Source organism: Rhinoderma darwinii, chromosome 3, assembly GCF_050947455.1.
Source record: "Rhinoderma darwinii isolate aRhiDar2 chromosome 3, aRhiDar2.hap1, whole genome shotgun sequence".
Taxonomy (NCBI): Eukaryota; Metazoa; Chordata; class Amphibia; order Anura; family Rhinodermatidae; genus Rhinoderma; species Rhinoderma darwinii.
The window spans coordinates 91,165,474-91,191,516 of NC_134689.1; the positions used below are offsets into that span (position 1 = coordinate 91,165,474).

A 26,043-nucleotide genomic window follows, 5' to 3' on the forward strand; every position below is an offset into this window, starting at 1 on the left:
AGCTCCTGAATTTCAGATGTAATTGCTGGTACTCGCGTTTTTCGCGGCGTCCATTACGGACGTAATTGGAGCTGTTTTTCAATGGAGTCAATGAAAAATGGCTTCAATTACGTCCCAAGAAATGACATGCACTTCTTTGAGGTGGCCGTCTTTTTACACGCCGTCTTTTGACAGTGGCGTGTAAAAAAAAGCCTGTCTGCACAGAACACCGTAAGACCCATTGAATTCAATGGGCAGATGTTTGCCGACGCTTTGGAGCCGTTATTTCGGACGTAATTCCAGGCATAAAACGCCCTAATTACGCCTGTAAATAGGGCGTGTGAACATACCCTAATTAAAAACACCCTTTGGTAGAATGGGAAGCGTGTACAACACAAAAACACAAAAAAGTTTGTCAGCACATCCTAAGACTATCAAATGCACGGTATCTAGATAATTTTGCGTTTACTTACAAATATGAGGTTGACACTCCATGTTTGGTGCCTTATGTTTCGCAGATTACTGTTGCAATGTTTTTTTTTATATGTTTTGTTTCCAGTCACAGCGTTTTGTTAGGATGTGCTAAACAACGTTTTTGTGTTTAACATGTGGTGGGGGGGTGACTGTCTCCATTGTTGGTCGTGCACTCCTCCCATTCTGCCCAAGGGTGTTTTTAATTAGAGCAAAGTTGGTTCCTACCTACCCTGAATTCTTGCTGCAGGCTTAGACTTTGTTCACACCTGCGTCTGGCTTCCGTTTATGGGTTCCGCCAGACCTTTCCATCGGAGAACCCATGAACAGAAACCAAATGGAAAGCATCGCTTTCCGTTTGCATTACCATTGATTTCAATGGTAAGGCTTCCGTTGCAAACGGTTTCTATTTCTCTCCGTTTCGTAAAGGTTTCCCGTTTGTTTTTTTTGCGAAATCAATAGCGTAGTCGACAGTATATATAAATACTGTATGTAGAGAACAAAACAGAGTAGAAAAGGAATCATAAAAAGAAGAAGAAGAAGAAAGCAGCCTCACATACCGCATTGAAGGTCAAGGCTCCATTCTCATCTTGCGTTATATTGTTAACAACCTGTAGAAAGAATGCACATAATGAGAAAGCTTCATGATTAGCCATATTTGTTTATATACACGTCTTTTCACAGACTCATAGATTCTATTGCATATTAATGCATGGGGCACAATTACACAGCTCTGATGCTTCTGTACTTTTCCTCTGCTGCACAAAAATTCATAATGTCCCAGCAGGACTCACCTCCCTTTCTGCGTTGTGGTGTTGGCGCTCCAATGGATTTCTTAAACGACATCATCATTTTGACAGACTCAGGAATCGTAACCTTTCCTGTGTTACGTACAGCTCATGATATCCTGACCTTGAAATCTTTTGCTATCTTCAATTGAAACATTGGGCCACTACCACCTATGTACACAGTGAGGAGGACTTCGCAAAATTCATCTAGGAACGAATTTGTACCACTATATCTCACACCTCTGGCCTAAATTCACTCCTATACTCTTCGCTAAACAATTCTCAATCATGAGTACGGATGTAGCCATCTTTATCTGGACACTGATAACTTGCTGCAGCGTGATATCACACAACAAAAGCCATTGAAAAAGTAAAGATAAAAGGATCTTTCCACTGTGTATTTAATGCGTTGAAAGTCAAGATAAAGATGGATACATCTGCAGGTGCGCACTTGGGAAAGGGATCTGTCGTTGAACAGGGACCCCTCGGATTGGGAAGATATATGGAGGACTGTGTCTAAATGTTAAATAAACACTACTTCACTGGAATCGGCTTATAAGGTTCTTATGGGTTTGCACCAGGTTCTTGTTAGGATCGCACACTACTGTATGTATCAAATTAGCCCTCTTCTTGCTTCGGGGGCTGTGCCACTCTCTGTAATATGCTTCATGTCTGGTGGTTGCTTCCCAGACTAGTCTCATTTTGGTCTAGAATACATGATCTTGTAGACAGTTTGTTCAATGTTATTCTACAGTACACTGTAATGCTAGGGTCGCCCTATTACATTATAAGGTTAAAATTCTCATTCTCCTTCAATTTCGCCTCCTTACCTTACGCTTTCTTGCTGCTAAACAGACTATTGCTTGCTTATAGAAGAAGAGAAATGTCCAGGAGGTTAAGTTGAGGGTAGATGGATTCTTGATAAATGAAAAGCTCTCTAGCATTTTATTTTGATAAACATGACAAATTTCTTCGTATCTAGCAACACTGGATTAACTATGCCCATACGTACTTATCACCATCCGATATTGACCTGGCCAAGTGTGGCTATCTGACATGCTCTCTTTTCCATATATTCTTTTCCCCACCCCCTGCTCCCTTGTCTTGGTTTAATGAGGTTGTTTTGTCTCAACTGCAAGTCTGGAGATCTTCCATGCGATCATTTTGGTTTGCCCATTTCTCTCAGCATTCATGATCTCCATCATCATCATTTGGAACTTAGCTGTCTCTTGATACCTGGTCATTAAATTGATTGCTTTATTATATCCCCATGTAGGATGTTTCTCATTTTGACTGCAATATTTTTAAATTGAACTGGTGCGATAATCTCACACGTTTTACTGTGTACGTTATATTGCGATTCTTTCATTATACATTTATAGTTTTAAAGATTTTAACATTTTGAAATAGAAAATTACAATTTTCTAGATACGGTCATTTGAAAAAGTAAGAACACCCCTTTTAAATTTTTCCTATTTTTTAACACGTGGACATATTCAAACGATCGCTTGTGGATCTCCATTTAAACAGTATACAGTATAAAGGTAATGGTGATGTAATCGAACACAAAAACAATAACAAATTATAAAAATTTATAAAATAAAATATTCACAGATATGCCATTTCCTTCTGTGAAAAAAGTAACTGCTCCTTTACATTTATGAGTCCCTCATTAAAGAGGCTCTGTCACCACATTATAAGTGCCCTATCTTCTACATAATGTGATCGGCACTGTAATGTAGATTACAGCAGTGTTTTTTTATTTAGAAAAACGATCAATTTTGATAGAGTTATGACCTATTTTAGCTTTATGCCAATGAGTTTCTTAACTGGGCGTGTTTTTACTTTTTGACCAAGAGGGCGATGTGGAGAGAAGTGTGTGACGCTGACCAATCAGCGTCATACACTTCTCTCTATTCATGCACTCAGACATCGTGATCTTGCGAGATCATGATGTTCAGTCACATACTCACACATTAACGTTACTGAAGTGTCTTGAGAGTTAATAGACACCGCTTCCAGCCAGGACTGTCATTTACAGCGTTATCTCACAAGATTACGCTTGCTGTGCTGTAAGTCCCACACAAACATTACTGAAGTGTCAGGATTGTGAATAGACATCCCGTTCTGGCTGGAGGTAATGTCTATTCACTGTCAAGACACTTCAGTAACGTTAATGTGTGAGTATGTGACTCCACATCATGATCTAGCAATATCACTATGTGCTGATTACATGAATGGAGAGAAGTGTATGACACTGATTGGTCAGCGTCATACACTTCTCTTTACAACGCCCACTTGGTCAAAAAGTAAAAACAGGCCCAGTTGTCTATTAACAAAGTCATTAGCATAAATCTAAAATAGGTCATAACTGTCAAAATTGATCGTTTTTCTAAAGAAAAAACACTGCTGTAATCTACATTACAGCGCCGATCACATCATGTAAAATATAGGCCATTTATAATGTGATGACAGAACCTCTTTATTAAGATGCACTAGATTTGATACAAATGATTAGTACATGGTGAGAGAGGATCTTGGAGGAACCCGTCTTATTTATACCTCAAACATTAGAGGTCCTTTCACACGCGCCAATGCACAGGCAAACGAGTGTTGATTTAAACACCCGTTGACGATCGTTGCCCTGTGTAAACGTAATAACGATCGCTCGTGCCCGTACATAACTGATCATTGCTGTGTGACAGGAGCAAATGAATGGTAATCAACAAGATGTCTCATTGATCGCTGTTCATTTTCAAAGCCCATATCGGTTTGGTATGCTCTTTGTTCTATGTGTGGTATCACCTTGTCTATTTACAAAGAGCCTGAGTCTGAGACCTCCACAAAAAAAATTACAGATGCCACTGTTTGGAAGATCATTTACAAGTGGAAAAGATTTCAAACTACCAACTTTCCCAGGTCAGGGAATGCAAGATGCCTGGGAGCAGAATGCAAGATGCTGAAAAAGTCTCTAAGAATCCCACTGATACATCATGGCACCTACAGGTTGCTCCTGCCGCTAGTGATGTCAAAGTGGATGAACCTACCATTATAAAGAGGCTGCACAAAAATATAACAAAAATGTGAAATAATGAAAAAATTAAGAAATAAATTGTTACTGTATTCAAATAATATTTACAATTTTGCTTCTCTTTTAAAAGAACTTACCTCATTAACATCTACCGCAGGTCCACCTTTAAGTAAACATAAAAGCCTTTCCTAAAAACAAAGGGCAGTTTAAAGATTGTATGTGATGGTCTATTCATACAACAACGTGTTTTTTTTTTTTAGCCAAAAAACAGTTTTCCACTAACTTAATAATGTACTTTAATGTCATAGAAGACAATATTGTTATTATTATCATTATTAAACTTTATACTTCCTGTTTTTACAGACATTACATTTTTTCCACCTATCTTTTATCATTAAAGAATACACAATTTTGGTGATGGCCTTTAACTTAGTCCTCATGCACACGACCGTAAAAACTCCCGTTATTACAGGTCGTAATTACGACCCGTAATAACGGGCTCATAGACTTCTATTGGCCACGGGTACCTTCCCGTTTTCTTACGGGAAGGTGCCTGTGCCGTTAAAAAAGATAGAACATGTCCTATTTCAGGCCGTAATAACGGCACGGACAGTCCATAGAAGTCTATGGAGCCCCCGTAATGACGGGTGGCTACATGTGTGCACCCGTCATTACGGCAGCGTTGCTAAGCGACGTCAGTAAATAGTCACTGTCCAAGGAGCTGAAAGAGTTAACTGATCGGCAGTAACTCTTTCAGCACCCTGGACAGTGACTACCGATCAGAATAAAGAGCAATCTGTAAAAAATAAAAGACGTTCATACTTACCGAGAACTTCCTGCTTCCTCCAGTCCGGTCTCCCGGCCATTGCCTTAGTGACGCGTCCCTCTCGACATCCTACCCGACGTCCTGGCCGTCCCTGGATAACGTTTCAGCCCATGTGACCGCTGCAGCCAATCACAGGTCAATCACAGGCTGCAGCGTTCACATGGACTGCCGCGTCATCCAGGGATGTCGGGCTGGATGTGAAGAGAGGGACGCGTCACCAAGACAACGGCCGGGTAAGTATGAATTTCTTTAACCTTTATTACAGAAAGGGCTGTCCCTTCTCTCTATCCTGCACTGATAGAGAGAAGGGGCTGCCGATTAGTGCAGTGCTATTTTGCCGCCAAAAACGTGCCCGTAAATACGGGTGGAATACGGGTGACACCGGACCCATATTTACGGGCACGGGTCCGTAAATACTGGTGCAAAACAGGTCGAATACGTGTGACACCGGACCCGTATTTACGCCAGTATTTAAGGGTGGGAAAAAATACGGTCGTGTGCATGAGGCCTAAATGTGAAATATATTCAGCTAAATACTGTGTAGAAGAAGAATATAAAGCATTTTGAGGAAAACAATCTTACCACAATCTTTTTAAGATCTTCAATAGCGATTTTTTTATTGATTCCCTATGAAAGTATTAGAATAATAACACGTCATTTCTTAGAAAACTCTATTATTCTACAAACCCCACTTTAAACATTCAGCTATGACCAAAAAAAAAAAAGTAAACTACCATATGCATACGAATGAGACATAAATATTCAAAGGGTATGCAAAAGGGCATGAGTATGTGCCAGGAATTTGTGTCTGTAATACAGACAGAATTATTTCACTGTATGATGAGATAAATGAACTTCAAATGTTCATGTCAAGTACACGACAGGTGGCAGCTTTAGTCTGGAGCTCACATTTAGGGTGCCAATTTGGCACAGTTACATTGCTCTTTTTGTAAGGCGGTGACATATTAATGCAACGCAGGTATGGTTTCAATATTCTTATATTTTTGGTTTCCTTACCGGGCATGCCTGTGTTTTCATGTCAATGAGAAATTTCACGACATCCCCCTAGAAATAAAATAACAAATTTAACCTGTTTGTATGTTAAGCTCTTTATATCCAGTAAATTGCTAGTAAGGGTATGTTCACACGCTGAGTCAAAAACGTCTCAAAATACGGAGCTGTTTTCAAGAGAAAACAGCTCCTGATTTTCAGACGTTTTTTGTGCCACTCGCGATTTTCGCTGCATTTTTTGCTGCGTTTTTTACGGCCGTTTTTGGAGCTTTTTTCAATAGAGTCTATGGAAAACGGCTCCAAAAACGTCCCAAGAAGTGTCCTGCACTTCTTTTTCGTGGCCGTTTTTTTACGCGTAAAAAAACGCCGCGAAAAACGCTCCGTCGGAACAGAACGCCGTTTTCCCATTGAAATCAATGGGAAGATGTTTGGAGGTGTTCTGCTTCCGATTTTTTGGCCGTTTTGCAGGTGTTTACGGCCCAAAAAAACAGCCAAAAATAGGCCGTGTGAACATACCCTAAATGTGACAAGTAATTTCTGCGCATTAATTCTGCACTTTATTTGGGCGTCTTTCTGTGTTGGAGCAGGACCTCACTGTCAGGTTGTAGTACATAAAGGGCATAGGATAAACCCTAACTTGCCTAAGGGTATGTTCACCCGCAAAATTAAAAACGCCTGAAAATGACGGAGCTGCTTTCAAGAGAAAACAGCCTCTGATTTTCAGCAGTTTTTGTAGCCAAAAACGTTTTTTTGAGGCGTTTTTTGCAGCGTTTTTTTGCAGCCGTTTTTCCATTGACACAAGGAAAAACGGCTCCAAAAATGGCTCAAGAAGTGACATTCTCCTTCTTTTTATGGGGAGTCTTTTTTACGTACTGTTTTTTAAAACAGCGGCATAAAAAAACGCCCCGTCTGAACTAAGCGCCGTTTTTCCCATTGAATTCAATGGGCAGATGTTTGCAGGCATTTAGCTAACGTTTTTCAAGGCGTATTTCGAGGCATTTCCGCCCCGAAATACACCTAAAACGCTGACTGTGTTTTCCATTGAAAGCAGCTCCGTAATTTTCAGCCGTTTTTGATTTTGCTTATGAACATACCCTTATTTTTAAGATGCTTCTTTTTGCGAGGCGTTTTTTTAATTCAGCATCATAAAAATACACCTCATGCGAACAGCACAGTGTATTTCTAATTGAATTTAATGGGAAGCTGTTTGTAGGGTTTCTGAAAGTGTTTTTTTCCAGGCGTATTTCAAGGCGTTTACTCTCAGAAATACGCCTGAAAAAACTATGTGTGAACATACCCTAAGCCTCAGTCTCCCAGAGTGACCCCTGGAAATATTAGCCAATAAGTCAGTTTTCTTCAGTATTTAACTGCAGTGAAAAAAATTGAAACAAAAATTCCAAATTTTGTTTGTGTGCAGGCCATATTTTCAAACTTCTCTGCCATTATTACTAATGTCTATATTTTTCTTTCACATAAAAATTAAAAACAAAACCAAAAAAAAAGTATGTGTTTTAAGAATTCCTTAGAATATTTAATTTACTGTTCTAATCCTAATTTCTGGCATATATTTTAGGAATTGCAATGCTTTTATGTCATTTACATTTTCTATCCTATACAATTGCAGATATGTGTTTACCCAAGAAGTGGTATAATTTTGTCATTTGCGGTTTAAGGCAAGATTTACATGAGCGTGTCGTTTTTCACGCGAAAAAAACGCGTTTTGCGCGCGCAAAAGGTACTTAACAGCTCCGTGTGTCAGCCCCGTATGATGCGTGGCTGCGTGATTTTCGCGCAGCCGCCATCATTATGACACTCTGTATGTTTGTAAACAGAAAAGCACGTGGTGTTTTTCTTTTTTCATTCATACTTTTAACTGCTGTTGCGCGAATCACGTGCATCACACGGAAGTGCTTCCGTGTGTTGCGCGTGATTTTCACGCACCCATTGACTTCAATGGGTGCGTGATGCGCGAGCAACGCACAAATATAGGAGATGTCGTGAGTTTTACGCAGCGGACACACACTGCGTGAAAATCACTGACAGTCTGAACGGCCCCATAGACTAACATAGGTCCGTGCGAGGCGCGTGAAAATCACGCACGTTGCACGGACGTATTACACGTTCATCTAAATAGGCCCTAAGAGTTTATTCACACAGTGCTGTTTTGCCGAGCAGCCAGAAACCTCACAGAAAAAAAGGCGTCAAAACCGCACCGTGTGAATACACCCTAAGATTAGTTTACAGCATAAACATTGTGCATTTCTTTATTCAGAACCAATGGTTAAACTTTAGTGATACATACCCCTACAAGCATAGGCAAACAATTGGGATCAAGGAATTTTTTGATCTGGAAAGTAAAAAGGATTTGCCAATGATTACATCATATCATACATGCTCAATGTCTTTTATATTTCACTAAGTTTGGAGCTATTCACATTACAAACATTGTGTAATGCAGAGCGTCACAATTTTTTTCAAATGGGGCCCCACAAGCCAGAACATGGTGATACTTGAGCCTCACCAGTGGACGAAGTCCAGGCTGCCTTTGGGCGCGGGAAACTATGCAGTGGTCGGTGTCGGAAGCAGGAGGCTCCGACCACCGTATAACGACTGTACTATATTAGATTTTACTCAAATTGTTCTTTCTATTAAGACTGGCGTTTCATACTTAGTAAATTGCCCCCAATGTGTTACGTCGGACGCCATTGTTGTCTGTCATGTGATGAATTCGGCCTTTGTTTTTGTTTTTCTGTTTCTATGACGGAACAGAAATGCTGAAATACAAACCCAGATGTGAACATAGTCTAAAGCGCTATACTCCTATGCAAATCTAAGCCTCCTAGTGGGGCATGTGAGTAGATAAGGCAAATTAAATATATAAATTGGAGCAACTAGTCTAGCTGGACGGATCACAAACATAATGTAATACCTAAAACTCTTGGCAACCATATAGGAATCAACCTGCTTCCTAATGTCTTTCTAGTTCTCATTTGAATTATTAGGCTAGAGCCCCACTACGTCTCTGGTGAAAGCTCAATATATATGCTGAGAAAATCTTCTGACGTATACATCTAATGCGCCCATACACTTCAAAAGCCAAACATATGCCAAAAGATTGTTCAATTGAGTACCACAAATAAAAAATACATGAACTCCTTCAGGACCTGGACAGTTTTGATCGGTGGGAATTTGACTAATGTGGCTGTGACTGGTACTGCAGCTCAGCCCCATTCACTAGTCCCAGTGTCGCATCTGTGTGGGCAGCTGTGAATAATACTGTTGTTAAGTCCCACTCTGGCTATCTGTATGGGTGGCTATGCCTGGTACTACAACTCCATCAGAGGACTTTTATTTTGCTGATCGATCAAATATTGATAGCTAATCCTAATGATAGGCCATTATGATTTAAAGGCACAAAAGTGGTGTTAACTAAGCCTTAGGCCTATTTCAAACCATGATACTTGTACTGTATGTTTTTTATGTATTTTTAAAAAACTGCATAGTTTTCTATAAGTCAGAAAAATTCCTAAAAAAACTTATACTTTGCAAACGTATGGTATACATTTGCATTTGTTCGACAAACATACTTTTTGCCCGATTTGATCTTTACATAATTATTGATAACTGTTCACATCTGGAGGAAATTAGCATATTTAATACCAGTTTATAAAATGTGTGGCAGCATTTGCATATGTCAATATGTCACACCATTGACTCTCATTATATATATAAAAAAAAGACACTGCTGTTTTTTTTTTGGAATACACAATAGTGTAAAGCCCTTTGCTATTAAATACTCTACAAGAAGACATATTCCTGATTTATTGTAGAAAAATGGCACACACCTTGGAATACATTTGCTCCATAGAAAACAATGGGTTATATAAGGTTTTCCTTCACATACGTTTTATATTTGAAAAAACATTTTCTACTGTATAGGAAAAACATTGTTGTGACATGGGCCTTATTTGTCTGGAATAGTCACAGTTGATGGTAAAATAATATAGAGAAATATATTTCATACCAATTCACACAATGCATTGAAAGCAGTTTCACTGAGTCCAGACTCGTCCTACATGTTAAAAAAAAATATATATCACTAAGATTCAAAAAAATGCCAAGCAACATAAACAGCAAATATCTTACAAACAATTAATATCTGCAAGCTTTTTTTGGCAGCTAGCTAAACTTTACTTTAGGCACATGACCAACAAAACGGGCTACATGTGAATAAGGCTGGGTTCACACGTGGCGGAATTTCACTTAAATTCCGCTGCGGACACTCCGCAGCGTTAATCCGCAGCGGAGCCGTTTCTCCATTGCCTTCCACTTCTATTTAGAAGTGTTCGTTTAGACGAGGCGTAAAATTCCGCTGCGGAGCATAGGCTGCGGAGCGGAATTTGGTGTCCGCAGCATGCTCTGTCTGTTGCGGAGCAGTGGCGGACTCATGGCGGAATTTCTCCATTGACTTCAATGGAGATTCTAAATTCCGCAATGAAGTCCGCAGCTGTCATGCACATGTTATGTGTGCTGCGGATGCGTCTTGCTTTTTTGCCATGACATTTCTTCATTCTGGCTGGACCCATGTATTTCTAGGTCTACAGCCAGACTGAGGAAGTCAATGGGGCTCCCGTAATTACGGGAGCGTTGCTAGGAGACGTCAGTAAATAGTCACTGTCCAGGGTGCTGAAAGAGTTAAGCGATCGGCAGTAACTGTTTCTGCACCCTGGACAGTGACTACGATCTCAATATACAGCAACCTGTAAAAAAAATTTAAGTTCATACTTACCGAGAACTCCCTGCTTCTGTCTCCAGTCCGGCCTCCCAGGATGACGTTTCAGTCTAAGTGACGGCTGCAGCCAATCACAGGCCAATAACAGGCTGCAGCGGTCACATGGACTGCCGCGTCATCCAGGGAGGTCGGGCTGGATGCCGAAGGAGGGACGCGTCACCAAGACAACGGCCGGTAAGTATGAATTTCTTTGACTTTCACAAGGGAAAGTGCTGTCCCTTCTCTCTATCCTGCACTGATAGGGAGAAGGGAAGTACTTTTACCGCAGTCCGCAGCAGCTAGTCCGCATCAATTTACTGCACATTTTGTGCAGATCCGCAGCAGAATCTGCAACGCAGATTCTGTGCGGCATTGATGCGGACAGTTGCGGAGGAAATCCGCCACGTGTGGCCATGCCCTAAAATTGCATAATGGCCACTGCGGGTGTTCGCAGGAGTGGCAAAAATGTGGTGAATCACCATGCATGAATACAGCCTTAAAGGGGATGTCCACTTGGTCCATCTCTTTATATTAGCATAATCCTTAGATGATAAGCTGATCACAGGGTGTTCTCCAGCTAGGAAGGACCCCCAGAGATCAGCTGTAGTCTGTGGTGGAATCTGCCAGCAAATGTTCAACTGTTCCACGCTAGGAAAGATGAAGTATTACACATTGCCTATAGAAATAAAAATACTGTAAAATGTAGTCCACAGGTATGCTGGGTATTACAGACCTCTATGTTGTTGCTCTTCTCTTTGGTTTATGAGTCTCCTGAACTGTTGATCCCTTTCTACTAGCTTAGAATTCCCTAGGCTATTACTAAACGGGTTTCCTAATATGACTGTCTCAGTAACACACACTAGGGCTCATTTCAAATGAAGCCAAATATGCTTTTACCGTGTGGAAGTAAATCCACGAGAGCATGGACTCATGGTCACATTGCGGGTAATCGCAACTTTACTCCGACAGCATGCTGCTGCATTCTGCAACACTTTCGCCTTGTGACATCCTCACCAACGTGAATACAAAGTCATCTCCTAACCTTGAACTTTCATGTGGCTTGTCATACCACTTTACTAGCTACTAAATCTTGTTTTATACTCTAAAAACGACAATATAACCATTAATTTACTATTGATCTGTATTATTTTGTTTTATGTACATGTGACCACAACTATATTTTATAAAAATAACTTACCAAGATAGGTCTTAAGGTATTAATAAGAGTGGTAACGGTACTTGCTACAGGTTTTCCAAGCTTTCCCTAAAATTCAAAGTACAGAAAAGTATAACATCTATTACATTTACATTATTTTTTGCTTTTTCTATTCTGCTGTAATGCAGTTCCCTAAATACAAAATGTATGGATACCTTCAAACTGAATGTACATCTACAATACCTACATTTACAGTAAATAAACCAAAATATCAGCACAGAAAAAAATGCACCAGAAGATCATACATAATTTATGAGGGCTGATCCTAGGGTTAAATCCTAAATGTTTCAAAAACATATGACAAACCTATATAGAATAGATGTTATAACGACCAAAATGATAGGAAATTGAAAAAGTCTTTATTAAGTTGAACAATAAAAGCCAAATACAAGATGATAAAAAGAAACCTCAATCCTACTGATAAAAAGGATCATACGCTGTACGACTCCAAAGATGAAACGCTAATATGGGTACGTTATGTCCCTAGACACCTATTTGTATTGTTTATGTTATTACCTGCTCTCACCTATATACTGATTCTCTATGAGCTACATTGCTCTTATTGTTGTATACCATTCATGTTACTTGGTACTCTTGTACTTATACATGTATCTTTTTCATTATACTCGGTCCGTGCAGTTTCTTTTGGGGGCTGTTTTGTCATTTGCTTTTCATCTTTGGAGTCGCACAGCGTATGATCCTTTTTATCTGTAGGTTTGCAGATTTGTTTTATCATCTTGTATTTGTCTTTTATTGTTCAACTTAAAGACTTTTTCAATTTCCTATACTTTTGGTTATTCTAGCATCTATTCTTTATAGGTTTGACCTACATTTACAGTGTTCGGTGTCTAGATAGGAGCTATCTCCCTACGCTTATTGTGTACGTCAGGAAAGCTCCCGATAGACGTGTCCATAGGGCTCTTTAGAAAAGAAAACCATACAGCCTTTTAGGCAAGGATCACACACACACACACACACACACACACACACACACACACACACACACACACACACACACACACACACACACACACACACACACACACACACACTTTTGATGCAGTTTTTGGCTTATTTTTTTGAACCAAAGACAGAAGTGAATCCAAAAGGAAAGAAATGTATAAAGAAAAGACTGATGCCTCTTTCTTTTGTTTCCACTCCAGTGTTTGGCTCAAAATACTGAAATCGGAATCAAAACGGAATAAAAAACTGCATCAAAACTGTGTGTGTGAACCTGGCCTTAAAGATATAATTTACTCATGTAATTTGTGTTGGTTAAGTTGGCAGCGGCCCTTGTAAAGTTACAGCTGGTATGTTGTAAAAGCAGTTAAAACTGGAGTAATAGCATTTGTAAATCTCCCCCATTAATTCTTCTGATAATGGATGTATAATCTTTCTTTTGGTGACTATGTAGCTACCAAATAAGTGATTAAAAAAATATATATATTTACCAGCGCACCAATATTCAGAACAGTACCAACGGTGCAAAGAGTTTCTTTCTGTAAAGTGGTTTGTAAAAAAATCAAATTTATATTTTTAGGATGTACGGTTGTATGCCAATAACAAAATATTATATACAAAAGTCTGGTCTATTAAGTATCAAAAAATTAGAAAATTATAGAAGGAGAGGAATAATTTAGCACAGTTCTTCCTAGTAACAAAGAAAAACTTACCAAAACGTTTTCTAATGCGGCATTAACAGCTTTCCAATTATCATTATTCAGTTTGCCCTGGAACACAATAGGAAAAATCTTATTTGTTCCTGTAACAGTGAGAATTTGTACTGCTTTTGAAAATAAAAATAAATTATAATTGTAACAAGATTGTGTAATATAATTCTAATAGTCATACATAGTGAAGACCCCTTAAAGAGGCTCTATCACCAGATTGTAAGTGCCCTATTTCCTACATAATCTGATCGGTGCTGTAATGTAGATAACAACAGTGGTTTTTATTTAAAAAAAAACTATAATTTTTTAGGAAGTTATGAATAATTTTAGATTTATGCTAATTAGTTTCTTAATGCCCAACTGGGCGTTTTTTAACTTTTGACCAAGTGGGCACTGATTTGACCAATCAGCGTCATACACTTCTCTCCATTCATGTCCATTTGTATTCACAGCACCGACAGTGTGCATCGGGAACGGCACAGTGACTTCCTGTCACTCTGACAGGAAGCCTATCAGGACAAGCCAGAGGTTTCCTCCAGCCAGGATGCGATGTCTATTCACACTCCCGACACTTCGGTAAAGTTACTGTGGGACTTACTCACTGCACAGCGTGATCTGGCAAGATCACGCTGTGAATGAAAGCAGAACGTGCTCTCGCAAGATCACGCTGTGCTGTGTGATTAAGTTCCACAGAAACTTTACCGAAGTGTTCGTGAGTCTGAATAGACATCGCATCCTGGCTGGAGGCAATGTTTATTCACTCTCAAGACACTTCAGTAAAGTTAATGTGGGTGTATGTGACAGCACAGCACAAAATGGCCGACTTCAAAATGGCCGCCATTGTCAACACCCAGCTTGAAAAGTTTCCCCCCTCCCATATACTAATGTGCCACAAACAGGAAGTTAATATCACCAACCATTCCCATTTTATTTAGGTGTATCCATATAAATGGCCCACCCTGTATTACAAATGAATTTCAGCAAAAAACAATTTAATTTGTATATTTCAACTCTACTTTGTCTTAATTCCTGTGAAATGTCTAAAGGGTTCAAATACTTTCTGAATGCTGTTTTGAATACTTTGAGGGGTTCAGTTTTCAAAATGGGGTGATTTATGGGGACTTTCTAATATATAAGGCCCTCAAAGCCACTTCAGAACTGAACTGGCCCCTGTAAATATGAGAAATTGCTGCTAAAGTTCTAAGCCTTGTAACGTCCTAGAAAAATAAGAAGTGAAAAAAACGATGGAAACATAAAGTAGACATAAGGGAAATGTTAACTAGTAACTAATTTGTGTGGTATTACTATCCATTTTACAAGTAGATACATTAAAATTTGAAGTTTTTCACAAATAAATATTGAATTCATCGACCAAACTTTTTCACTAACATGAAGTACAATATGTCACAAGAAAATAATCTCAGAATCGCTTGGATAGGTTAAAGCATTCCAAAGTTATTACCACATAAAGCGACACGTCAGATTTGAAAAAATCATCTGTGTCCACAAGGCCAAAACAGGCTGTGTCCTGAAGGGGTTAATATGTATTTATTTATTTTACAATTTACTATCGATTTATTATTAATTTAATGGTGCTCATGTTAACAAGGAGCACATTATCTATGTGTTCCCTTCTGTCTTTCTATACAGATCCCTGATAAACTCTGATACAGATTGTGTATTTTCTGCATGCTCTCTAGTCCTCTCTGCCCAAGGTAATCCCTGTGATGTCAACAATGACGTCATAGGTTTCCCTAGGAAGCGCACGAATCCAGAAGCAGGGTCTTCTGAATTTTGGAACACAGCCCTCAACCCTTGCGACCATTGTTTTTACTGATAAAGAGAGTATTGTATAAGTTCCATGTGACAGTAAAGAGTTGGGCAGTCAGTGTTATCGCCCATCCTGCTGATGGCACTGTGCCAGGGGTGTGCCCTACCATCAAGCATGTAAATTATCTGGCTAATTGCATGAGGACCATTGAGCAGCAAGCCGTATGCAAGGATCCTGTTTGGTGGCACACAAAAGGCCTATGTGTTCGTATTACTGACCCATAAGCACTCTGTGTGCTGTAGTAAGGTACCTCAATGAGGCACCATATTCTCCACTTTAGCAATGCTTCTAGAGGGTAATACCTCCGTAATACTGTGATGTGCAGGAGGCCTTAATCTCAAGGAGAGAAGCCATTACTCTATTGCTGTATAGAAAGCGGAGACATCTTTGAATTTACTGACAATTTATCCACACAAATTCAGAAATGTATGTACACAAATGCAAAAAGAAACAGCAAGTTGCTCCTCTATTATAGCATAAAATTCATTACTGTACATGCCAAAAAATAGAGCATGAAGCCAATGACTAAGAGATAATGACAACAACAATTATTAATGTTAGGGATCACACAGTGTATTACTTCAGCTAAAACCAAAATAATTATAGAAGGAAATTATATATATTTTATGAATGCATATATTTACCTCTCCATTTTTATATGTGCAAATTAATATTGCCAATCTTATAAGAAGTTCCTGTGATCCCTATTTAAAAAATAAAAACAGAAAATTAGTGATAGAATGTAGTCTTTGAATTTTTAGTAGTACGCAATCCATTATTCTATATAGCATTTAGATTGCGTACTGTTTGTAAAATTCACCACCAGTAGAAAATAGTCTTACAATTACATTTGAAGGAGTTATGTGGGGACGGAAACGTATTAGCAGTGTACTCACTGCAGTATGTCAGTACACTGCTAATATACATTCCGATCCCCCGTCACACTGATTATGAGATTTTCATAGCGTTTCCGGGGTACCGGAAGTCTAGTTGCACAGTTTTCCTTCATAATGGCACGACTCGTCATCATGTGACCAGCCCCGCTCTACGCTATCTAATCGCTGTAGCAGCCATGTGCCACTAGACTTCCGATTCCCCGGCAGCGCTATAAAAATTTATTAAAGTACCTTAATCAGCGTGACGGGGGACCGAAATGTATATCAGCGAGGGAACTCACATACGACAGTGAGTACACTGCTAATACTTTTCCGTCCACATAACCCTTTTAAAGTAAAACGTGCATGTATGTAAATAAGATGAATGTTATCAGATTCATTAAAAGTATGGCCAAATTTATAATACTCCTGCAGAGGGCCTACCTCTGGTATAAATACAGTACGTGTACATGGAGAGCCTACCATGGATTGAAGTATACACATCTAAATCTCTTTCCTGTCTGTACCTGTTTGCATCAGTTTCTACGGCTGCCCCACTTAGGTCTCCCACACATGAGCGTGTTTGGTCCGTGATATATGGTCCGTACGCCGGCCGCATTTACCAGACCGAACACACTGCAGGGAGCCGGGCTCCTAGCATCATAGTTATCTATGATGCTAGCTGTCACTGCCTCGCTGCGGGAAAACTGTCCCGTACTGTAGTCATATTTTCAGTACGGGACAGTAGTTCCACGGAGAGGCAGTGACACCTAGCGTCTTAGATAACTATGATACTAGGAGCCCAGCTCTCTGCAGTGTGTTCGGTCCAGGAAATGCAGCCGACATATGGACTGTATATCACGGACCGAACACACTCGTGTGTGAGGCTCCTTACTTTTGTATTCTACTGATATGATCGATAAACACAGTAGCAATTTGAGCACAAACAGGTTAAAGTGGTTTTCCCATGAGAGACATTTATGACATATCTACAGGTCCCTTAAAAGCATATGCCACATAAAACCAAATGTGCTTTATTTCACGTCTTGTAGTATAGACCACAGAGCACAGTAAAATGAATTATACATTATTTTTGTTTTTCAATAAAAAGATGTGACATAATTATAAAAAAAAATTAATACAGCACCGTCAGGGCCTTGATAAGACAGGTATTTAAGATATCTGGAAGTGGTGGAACATCTGCAATAAAAAGTAAATGTGACAAAATATGACTAAACAATATTCTGCAATATTATATCAAATAGAACTGCTCTTAATTTTTGCAATACATTTCTAAAGTATTTTAGTGTAGTGTCCTCACCAACTTCACCAACTCCACCAAGATCACCAACCCCACCAAGATCGCCAAGTCCACCAAGAGCAGCAAATCCACTGCAGCTGCTTACAGCTACTATTAAAAACACAACAGCAATCTTCATTTTATATGTATGGATCTTAAATGTGTACAGTCTTTTAAGTCAATTTAAGTTAGATATGACTTGGAAGGAATGGGGCTCTTTATTTATACTGTCAAGTGGCACTGACAGTGAGAGAACACACATACCTTCTAAAGTGTGTTCAAATATTGTCACTTGGCAATGTCTAACTAAACAGTGCAGATTTGCCAGTAACTGTGTCATCATCTATTCGGTGAAAATATTAGCTAAGGAGGGTACAATGGCAATTAACTTCAAAGACGAAAACATAAATTTTAATTGAATGATCTACTACTGTCCCAGAGCAGAAAGCTTTTTAATATGGGTTCTGTTGCAGTATTAAAAAAAACAAAAAAATATTTGAAATCATTGGATTTTGAATAATACCGAAAAGTTGTACTCTGTCCTTTAAAGGGTTTAGCCAGAAAATAAAGATTAAATCTTTTGCTGCCAGACATCTCAAATTTTCCACCTGTTTTGGCAAAAATATTATAGTTTCTTCTGACTTGGTTAATTACATTTATTTAATGAAATATTTATCATACCCCCATATATTTTACAAAAGAAGACATTCTGAGGAGTTCAAATGTGGTATATTTATATAAGTAGTCCACAATGCATGTTTTCACAATTTGGACAAAATATATTTTTAAACAAATACAGATGTAGCCATCTTTATCTTGACTTTTAATGCATTAAATACACAGTGAGAAGAAATTAAATTTAACTTATTCAATGGCTTTTATTGTGTGATATGAATCTGCAACAAGCTTTCAGACTCAAGATAAACCTGGCTACATCCGTACAAAAAAATAAATCTAAACTAAGGACTAAAACACTGGTCCAAATACAGTTTTACTTCTTAAAAATCTTGCATTGTATTTAAAAAATTGAAAATCAGTCGCAAAAACTAAAGCTCTAAGCGCTGTCTTTATAAAAGCCTAATGTGTCCTTCCTAACAAACTTTCCCCAATTTACAGGATTTATTTTTGCCACCCTAACATCTCCTCTTGTGTTTAAAATAGAATGTAGGAGCAGCACAGTAAGTCTGGACCTCACAAGGGTCAATAGGTTGCAGCCTCCAGGAACGCGACTTGTGGATCCCTCAAATGCAGACAATTCAAAAGAAAAGAGGCAGCATTCGGATAGAAGGTCTCAAAAAGCGTTTTTTATTCACCCATATGTGAAAAGGGTGCAACGTTTCAGCTGTTCAATGCAGCCTTTGTCAAGTAATGAAACACAGGTGTAGCAATCCTTTTATACAGTCCACAGTGGGTGGGTCAAGGATACAACATCAGCATATCAAAAAACATTACAAGTATGAGGCCGCATGAACACGAACGTGCTTTTGCGGCCACAATTCCACCGAAAATCCATGGGAGAATTGCGGCACCATTCATTCCTATGGGGCCATGCACACGAGCGTGGTTTCCACAGTTTGTGCATGGCCCAGGAGCCCAGGCTCATAGGATATAATGGACGCGGCCAAGTGCACGGCCCGCGTTTTGCGGGTGACACTCCGCCCCCGGCCGACCCGAAAATCACGGCCGTGCACATGGCTACAGTCATGTGCATGAGGCCTGAATATCTAACATAATCACTAAAACAATAGGGCAGTGTTTTAAATAAACATATGTAATGCAGCGATGCATTGTGAATTACAAAAACATTACAACACATAATCACCAGCATAGATCAAAGCAGGAATCATCAATTATTTAAATCCATATATGCAAAATAGCTGCCACTCACGCAAAAAGGAAGAACAAGGGCTGTCGTATGCACTTTCAATGGCTATATACCTTGCCAAGACACGGCGTCTAGCGTCTATTACTGCGCATGACCGAGATCTTGTTACTAGAATATAGTCACCTGAGAAGAGAGAAGTCTAGACACGGCTTACGACAACGGTATACACATTGCGAGGAGCCGCGCAATGTCCGGTTAGAATGGATGACAAGGACATGTGTCAAACACAGAAAATTAATAAAATGGCCTATTAGTGAAAGGACTCTAGGGTTTAACTGTCCCGATGATATCAAAATATCTGCCTACAGAGCAGAGTCATGATATGCCCGATATGCACGTAAACAGCACAGTGTATATAAAGTATAGTTATAATAGTGCCATCACACAGTGCTCTAACACCCTTAATGGGTCAACAACTACTAAAGGAGGGCAGTAAATTATATAATCATGTCCACCTAAGCACATCACATAATCCAAAGCATGTTTAATATAATTCGGGCTTACAGGTAAACACTTATCAAATCTTGAGAAAATAACAACCATAGTTTATTATAACTGCATGGTCAAAGAGAGCATTTATAATGATCTTCAGATTGGGTGAGTATGCAGCTTCACATGAAGAACGTATAAACATATAGAAGGATCTATAAGGATCAAAAATAAAAAATAAATAATATCACCACTAAACTCTGGAGCAGTGGGAACGTGTTCTGTTGAGTGATTAATTATGCTGCTTTATCTGGCACTCTGATGGACGAGTCAATGTATGGCAAATTCCAGGAGAACATTAATTGCCTCACTGCATTGTGCCAACTGTAAAGTTTAGTGGAGGAGGGATAATGCTATGGGGTAGTTTTCACGGGTTGGCCTAAGCCCCTTGGTTCGAGTGAAGGCAAATCTTAATTCTTCAGCATACCAAAAAATTTTGGACAATTGTATGCTTCCAACTTTGTGGGAACAGTGAAAACCAAAGATAATACCCGCGGAGGGATTTGACTCATTAGTAATGGTACAATGTCTAATATCCAGACTGTTAGACGTATAGTATCTATGTAGATAAATTATGCTAATGAGAAACAATCCGTGGTAATGACCAAGTAACCTTGGTGCGTTGATCAAATAATGAACTATAGAAATACCCGAGAGAGAAAATGATCAACTTAAACACAATGTTCAAGATATAAAAATATGAGCTTTATTACATATAAGACATAACAGAGTAAAAAAGATGAGTCACAATGAAAAAGGGCATCACCCATTGCTGAACCATGATTGTTGCGTTATTTGTCATAAACATACGTTAAATGCTGAAGTAGGATTATATTAACGCGTATATAACGAAATCTCAAAAGGTAACTACCAAGCCGTCTACAGAATCTATCACAGTAATTTGCTGAAGGTAAAAAAAAGTTGTGCTGAAGATATAATGGTTACTATACAGTGTTATATTATGTGCACGAGGAAAGAGATCAGAGATTGCTGTGCTAGGAGGCTGGTAAGAGGTGAGACTGACAGATGAAATATGGCAGATGCGTGTCAAAAACAATGATTACCTACCCAAGGTCATGGTGGCACATAGGAGACGCCCACACCCGACGCGCGTTTCGGCGAATGCCTTCGTCTGGGGGAAGTTTGGGGAAGGTCTTTTCTGTTCCAGTATAACTGTGCCCCAGTGCCCAAAGTAAGGTCCATAAAGACATGGTTGGTTGGGTGAGTTTGTTGTTGAAGAACTTGACTGGCCCACACAGAGCCCTGATCTCAACCCCATCGAACACCTTTGGGATTAACTAGAACATGGATTGCGAGCCAGGCCCTCTCATCCAACATCAATGTCTGACCTCACAAATGCTCTCCTGGATCAATGGTCAAATTTGCACAGACACGCCAAAATCTTGTAGAAAGCCTTCCCTGAAAAGTGTAAGCTCTATAAGCTGCAAAGGGGGGACCAACTCCATATTATGCCTATGAATTTAGAATTAGATGTCATAAAATATACTCTATGTGTAATGTGGAAGTGTCCAAATTCTTTTGTCCATATAGTGTATGTTGCTGTCACTTTGACATTACTAATGCTGTTTTGGCATTAAAAAGCTTTAAAGGGTTTTAGATACAGTCATAGAAGACCTCAGAGTGTCATGCACAACTTTTCAAGGCAATTGGGGCATTTTTTTATTCGCAACAAATTTTTTCGATCTGAAACGGACCAGAAATGAATTTCTGGAAATTCGCAAATCTCTAGTGGTTACGTCAAACTCATGCTGATGTGTTTTGTCACATATCACATGACTGTACCAAAGTAAATACTAAAAACAAACAAAAGGACCTTTTATAGTCAGGAAAACTTAATCAGCCGACAAGAAGTGTACAATTGTAAAAAATGTCTACAATAATCATTGTTTTTTAGAATTACACCTATATGTGGTATACCTTATCCCTACAAAATCTAAAAATACATTACATTTAGATTGATAAAACTACTGTAAAGGATCTGCCAGGCACAACTTCTGTGGATACGCCCATAGGCAATCAGTCTGCACCTGAGTCTATGTCTCTGAGACTGACTCCAGTTTCCACCACTCAGGCTGGCAGGCTTAGGAGTGGGAGAGCCTATCACAGCCTGGCCAGATGGAGCTAGCTCCCCCCCATCTTTCTATTTATACCTGCCTTTCCTGTTCCTCCTTGCTTGTGATTCTTCTCGTGTGGTTTCCTGGCCTTGCTACAGCTCCTGACTATTTGATCCTGCTCCATACTGACCCTGGCTTACTGACTACTCTCCTGCTCTGCGTTTGGTTCCTCGTACACTCCTGGTTTTACTCAGCTCGTTCACCACTCTTGTTGCTCACGGTGTTGCCGTGGGCAACTGCCCCAATTCCCTTAGCTTTGTGTACCCTTGTCTGTTTGTCTCGTGCACCTACTGAGCGTAGGGACCGTCGCCCAGTTGTACCCCGTCGCCTAGGGCGGGTCGTTGAGAGTAGGCAGGGACAGAGTGGCGGGTAGATTAGGGCTCACTTGTCCGTTTCGCTACCCCCATCATTCCACTACATTGACAAAAAGATCAGAGAAAAAAAGCAAATTATTAAAGAACACACACTCTGCACAACAACCTCAAGAATGAATAATATGTGGTGTGGTCCCAAGAGTCAGAAAGGAAATTGGTTATAATCATGCGGTCTGAGTCCTGAGATCCACGCCATATCTAAAGGTACAGGTTTAATTTCAACTCGTTCTTTAAACCTAAAAAGTTTTTTTTTTAAAGTCCACATACCTTGTTTTTGTAAGCATGAGGGATTAATGTGTACAAGGATTCAATATCTAACCACCTAAGCCAGGGGCGTAGCTAGTGGGGTGGGGGGGGGGGGGCAGGCGGGGCATGTGCCCTGGGCGCAACTTGTTGGTAGGCAAGGGCGGGCGCCGCAAAGCAGCTGACCGCTGCTGATTGGCGCCCTGTATGTCAGACACCTGCAGCAGCGACCAGCTTTAGGAAGAGCCAAGAGATCATGCAGCTCCGTTCTGACTCGAGTCCACTCCCGTGCTGCACCCTCCCAGCATGTAAGGGGCACCGCTGGGCTCTGCGTCTACTCTGTGCTCAGCACACACACAGAGTAAATAACAGCCGAGAAGCAGAGGAGGAAGCCCCACCCACAGCCCGTCCGGCAAGAAACCTCTGATCCTGTCAGCAAGGATACATGGTGAGTATCCATGTGTGTCTGTCTGTATATGTGTGTGTAGTGTGTGTATACAGTATGTTTCTCTGTGTTGGTATGTGTATGTGTTACAGTGTGTGTGTGTGTGTGTGTGTGTGTGTGTATATGTCTCTGCATGTGTTCATGTCTCTTTGTAAAAGTGTGTCTTCAATATTAAAGTAGAACAGATAAAATGCAGATATCTGTGCTGCCTCCTATATACCCTGCTGCCCCTATATACCCTGTTGCCTCCTATATACCCTGCTGCCCCTGTATACTTTTATGTCCCCTATATATCCTGCTGCCCCTTATATAATATGTTGCACTTTATATACCCTGCTGCCCCTATATACCCTGCTGCCCCTTATACACACTGCTGCCCCTATATACCCTGCTGACCCTTTTATACCCTGCTGACCCCTATATACCCTGCTGTCCCTTATATACCCTGCTGCCCCTTATATATATGCCTCTGTGAGTGTTTATATGTGTCTGTGGGTATTGTTATCATCTACTACATTATCTGTACTCAGAGAGTTGTCACTGTGTGTTATCTGTGGTGTTACATAGGACGGCAGGTAGCACCTACTATATTATCTGTATCAGAGTTATCACTGTGTTATCAGAGGTGTTACATAGGGCTGCACATGAAATCTACAACAATACCTGTACTGGGTATATATGGGTCTGTTTGTGAATGTGTCTTTGTGCTTGTATATATGTGCCTATTATGTATTTGTATATGTTCTTGTCTGTGTATTTATCTGCCGGTGTGTGTGTGTGTGTGTGTGTGTGTGTGTGTGTGTGTACGTCTATATATTTACCTGTATGTATATATTCCAGATGTGTGTATGTATATTTGCCTGTATGTCTAAATATCTGTCTTTATGTATGTACAGTATATATGTTCCAGTTTGTGCGTGTCTATATATGTGGTTAATTTTAGTTTTTTGTAGGGGCGGCAATAGTGAGTCCCGCACACGGCTCCATCCAACCTAAGGCCGGCCCTGGCTGTCACCGACCCTAGTCAGAAGGAATTCCGCCGCTGTTTGCGCCGTATGACCTCCTCGGCTCCTCCGGTAAGTCACGTCAGGCAGAGCTGAGAGTGGTTGCGGTAGGCTACCGCTCACCGCTCTGTTACAGTGTGGCGCTAAGTACAAGTGGGGAGTGTGACGCTATTTAAAAGGGGGGAATGTGGCACTATTTACAAGGGGGAGAGTGTGGCGCTATTTACAAAGGGGCAGCGGGCTGTGTGTGGCACTATTTACAGGGGGGGGAGAGTGTGCCGCTATCTACAAGGGGGGAAGCGGGCTGTGTGTCGCACTATCTACAAGGGGGGCTGTGTGGGCGCTATTTACAAGGGGGGCTGTGTGTGGCACTATCTACAAGGGGCTGTGTGTGACACCTCATTGATTGGTGGAGAAAGCAAACATGGCGAGGGGGAAGGAGATGTCGGGAAATACGTTGGTGGGGGCGCCAATCTGAATCTTTGCGCCGGGTGCAGGAGAACCTAGCTATGCCTCTGCCCAAGCATACAATTATCAGGGAATCGTAATTGCTCAAGTTTTGAAAGAACATCGCAAGCATTAAGGACAAAAGTACGTAATTGGTGAACTAGTGTTTTTAATGTTTTAATTAATATATTGCCTCATTTTATTAGTGGGACCACCACCCATCAGTGGGTTGATCAGGCAAACTTTAGTTAAAATATAAATAGTTGGCATCCTAGGTTTCTTCATTTTTAAATTCATGTTTATTTAACAATAATTTGTGCATAATGTCATCCATAGGATTCTCATAAAGTCTACGACTCAAGTTGGTTTAGTATTTCACCCACATAGAATTCCTTTTTTATGAGGACAACACTGACCCCTTTGTCAGTGGGTTCTCACGATTCTGTTTTTTAACAGAATCGTAGAATCGATTCATTAATACCGCTGTGCTGCAGGAGGAAGCTCCACCCCATCGCCTCGTCACTTCCCGGTCCGCCCCATTCTGTCTCTACTTCCCCACAGAACTGCTGTTCTGCGCTAAACAGAATGATACAGTACAGAACAGCAGGAGAAGTAGAGACTTCTAGTACATAGCCACACCGCCCTGTAGATACCGCCCCACTGTAGATAGCACCCCCCTTGCAGATCGCACCCCCCTTGTACCTTGTAGATCTCACCACAACCACCCCTTATAGATCGCGCTGCTGTAGATAGCACCCCCCTTGTAGATCGCACCACAATCCCCCCTTATAGATTGCACCACTGTAGATAGCACCCCCATTGTAGACCGCGCCACAACCCCCCTCCCCTTGTAGATCGCGACACTGTAGCTCCCACTAGGAGCTGAATTTCCAGCCAAAGTGTCATCAACCTCTGGCCGGGGATTCAGCTCCTAGTGGGAGCTACAGCAGCGCAATTTACAAGTGGAGGGGGGTATTTGTGGCGCGATCTACAAGGGGGTGCTATCTACAGCGGTGCGATCTATAAGGGGGGTTGTGGTGCGATCTACAAGGGGGGTGCTATCTACAGCGGCGCGATCTACAAGGAAGGGGGGTGTGATCTACATGCGGGGGTGTAATCTACAAGGGAGGGGGGTGGTGCTGTGATTTAAAAGGGGTGGGGGCGTGATACACAAGGTTGGCGGGTGGTGCTGCGATCTGCAAGGGGGTGGGGGTACGATCTACAAAGGAGGGGGTGGTGCTGCGATCTACAT

General features: G+C 40.5%; 1 protein-coding gene across 1 annotated transcript in view; it reads right to left on the reverse strand.

The window, feature by feature from the left end:
- Positions 1 to 6,155, reverse strand: part of LOC142751030 (ranaspumin-like) — a 31,216-nt gene extending 25,061 nt beyond the window's left edge. Inside the window, exons 1-4 of the mRNA XM_075860004.1 lie at positions 6,113 to 6,155; positions 5,678 to 5,722; positions 4,407 to 4,457; positions 1,011 to 1,061 (exon numbers count right to left, since the gene is read on the reverse strand). Coding sequence (XP_075716119.1) covers positions 1,011 to 1,061; positions 4,407 to 4,457; positions 5,678 to 5,722; positions 6,113 to 6,133 — 168 coding nt within the window. The 5' untranslated portion in view covers positions 6,134 to 6,155. The remainder of the gene's footprint in view (positions 1 to 1,010; positions 1,062 to 4,406; positions 4,458 to 5,677; positions 5,723 to 6,112) is intronic.
- Positions 6,156 to 26,043: the final 19,888 nt, after the last annotated feature.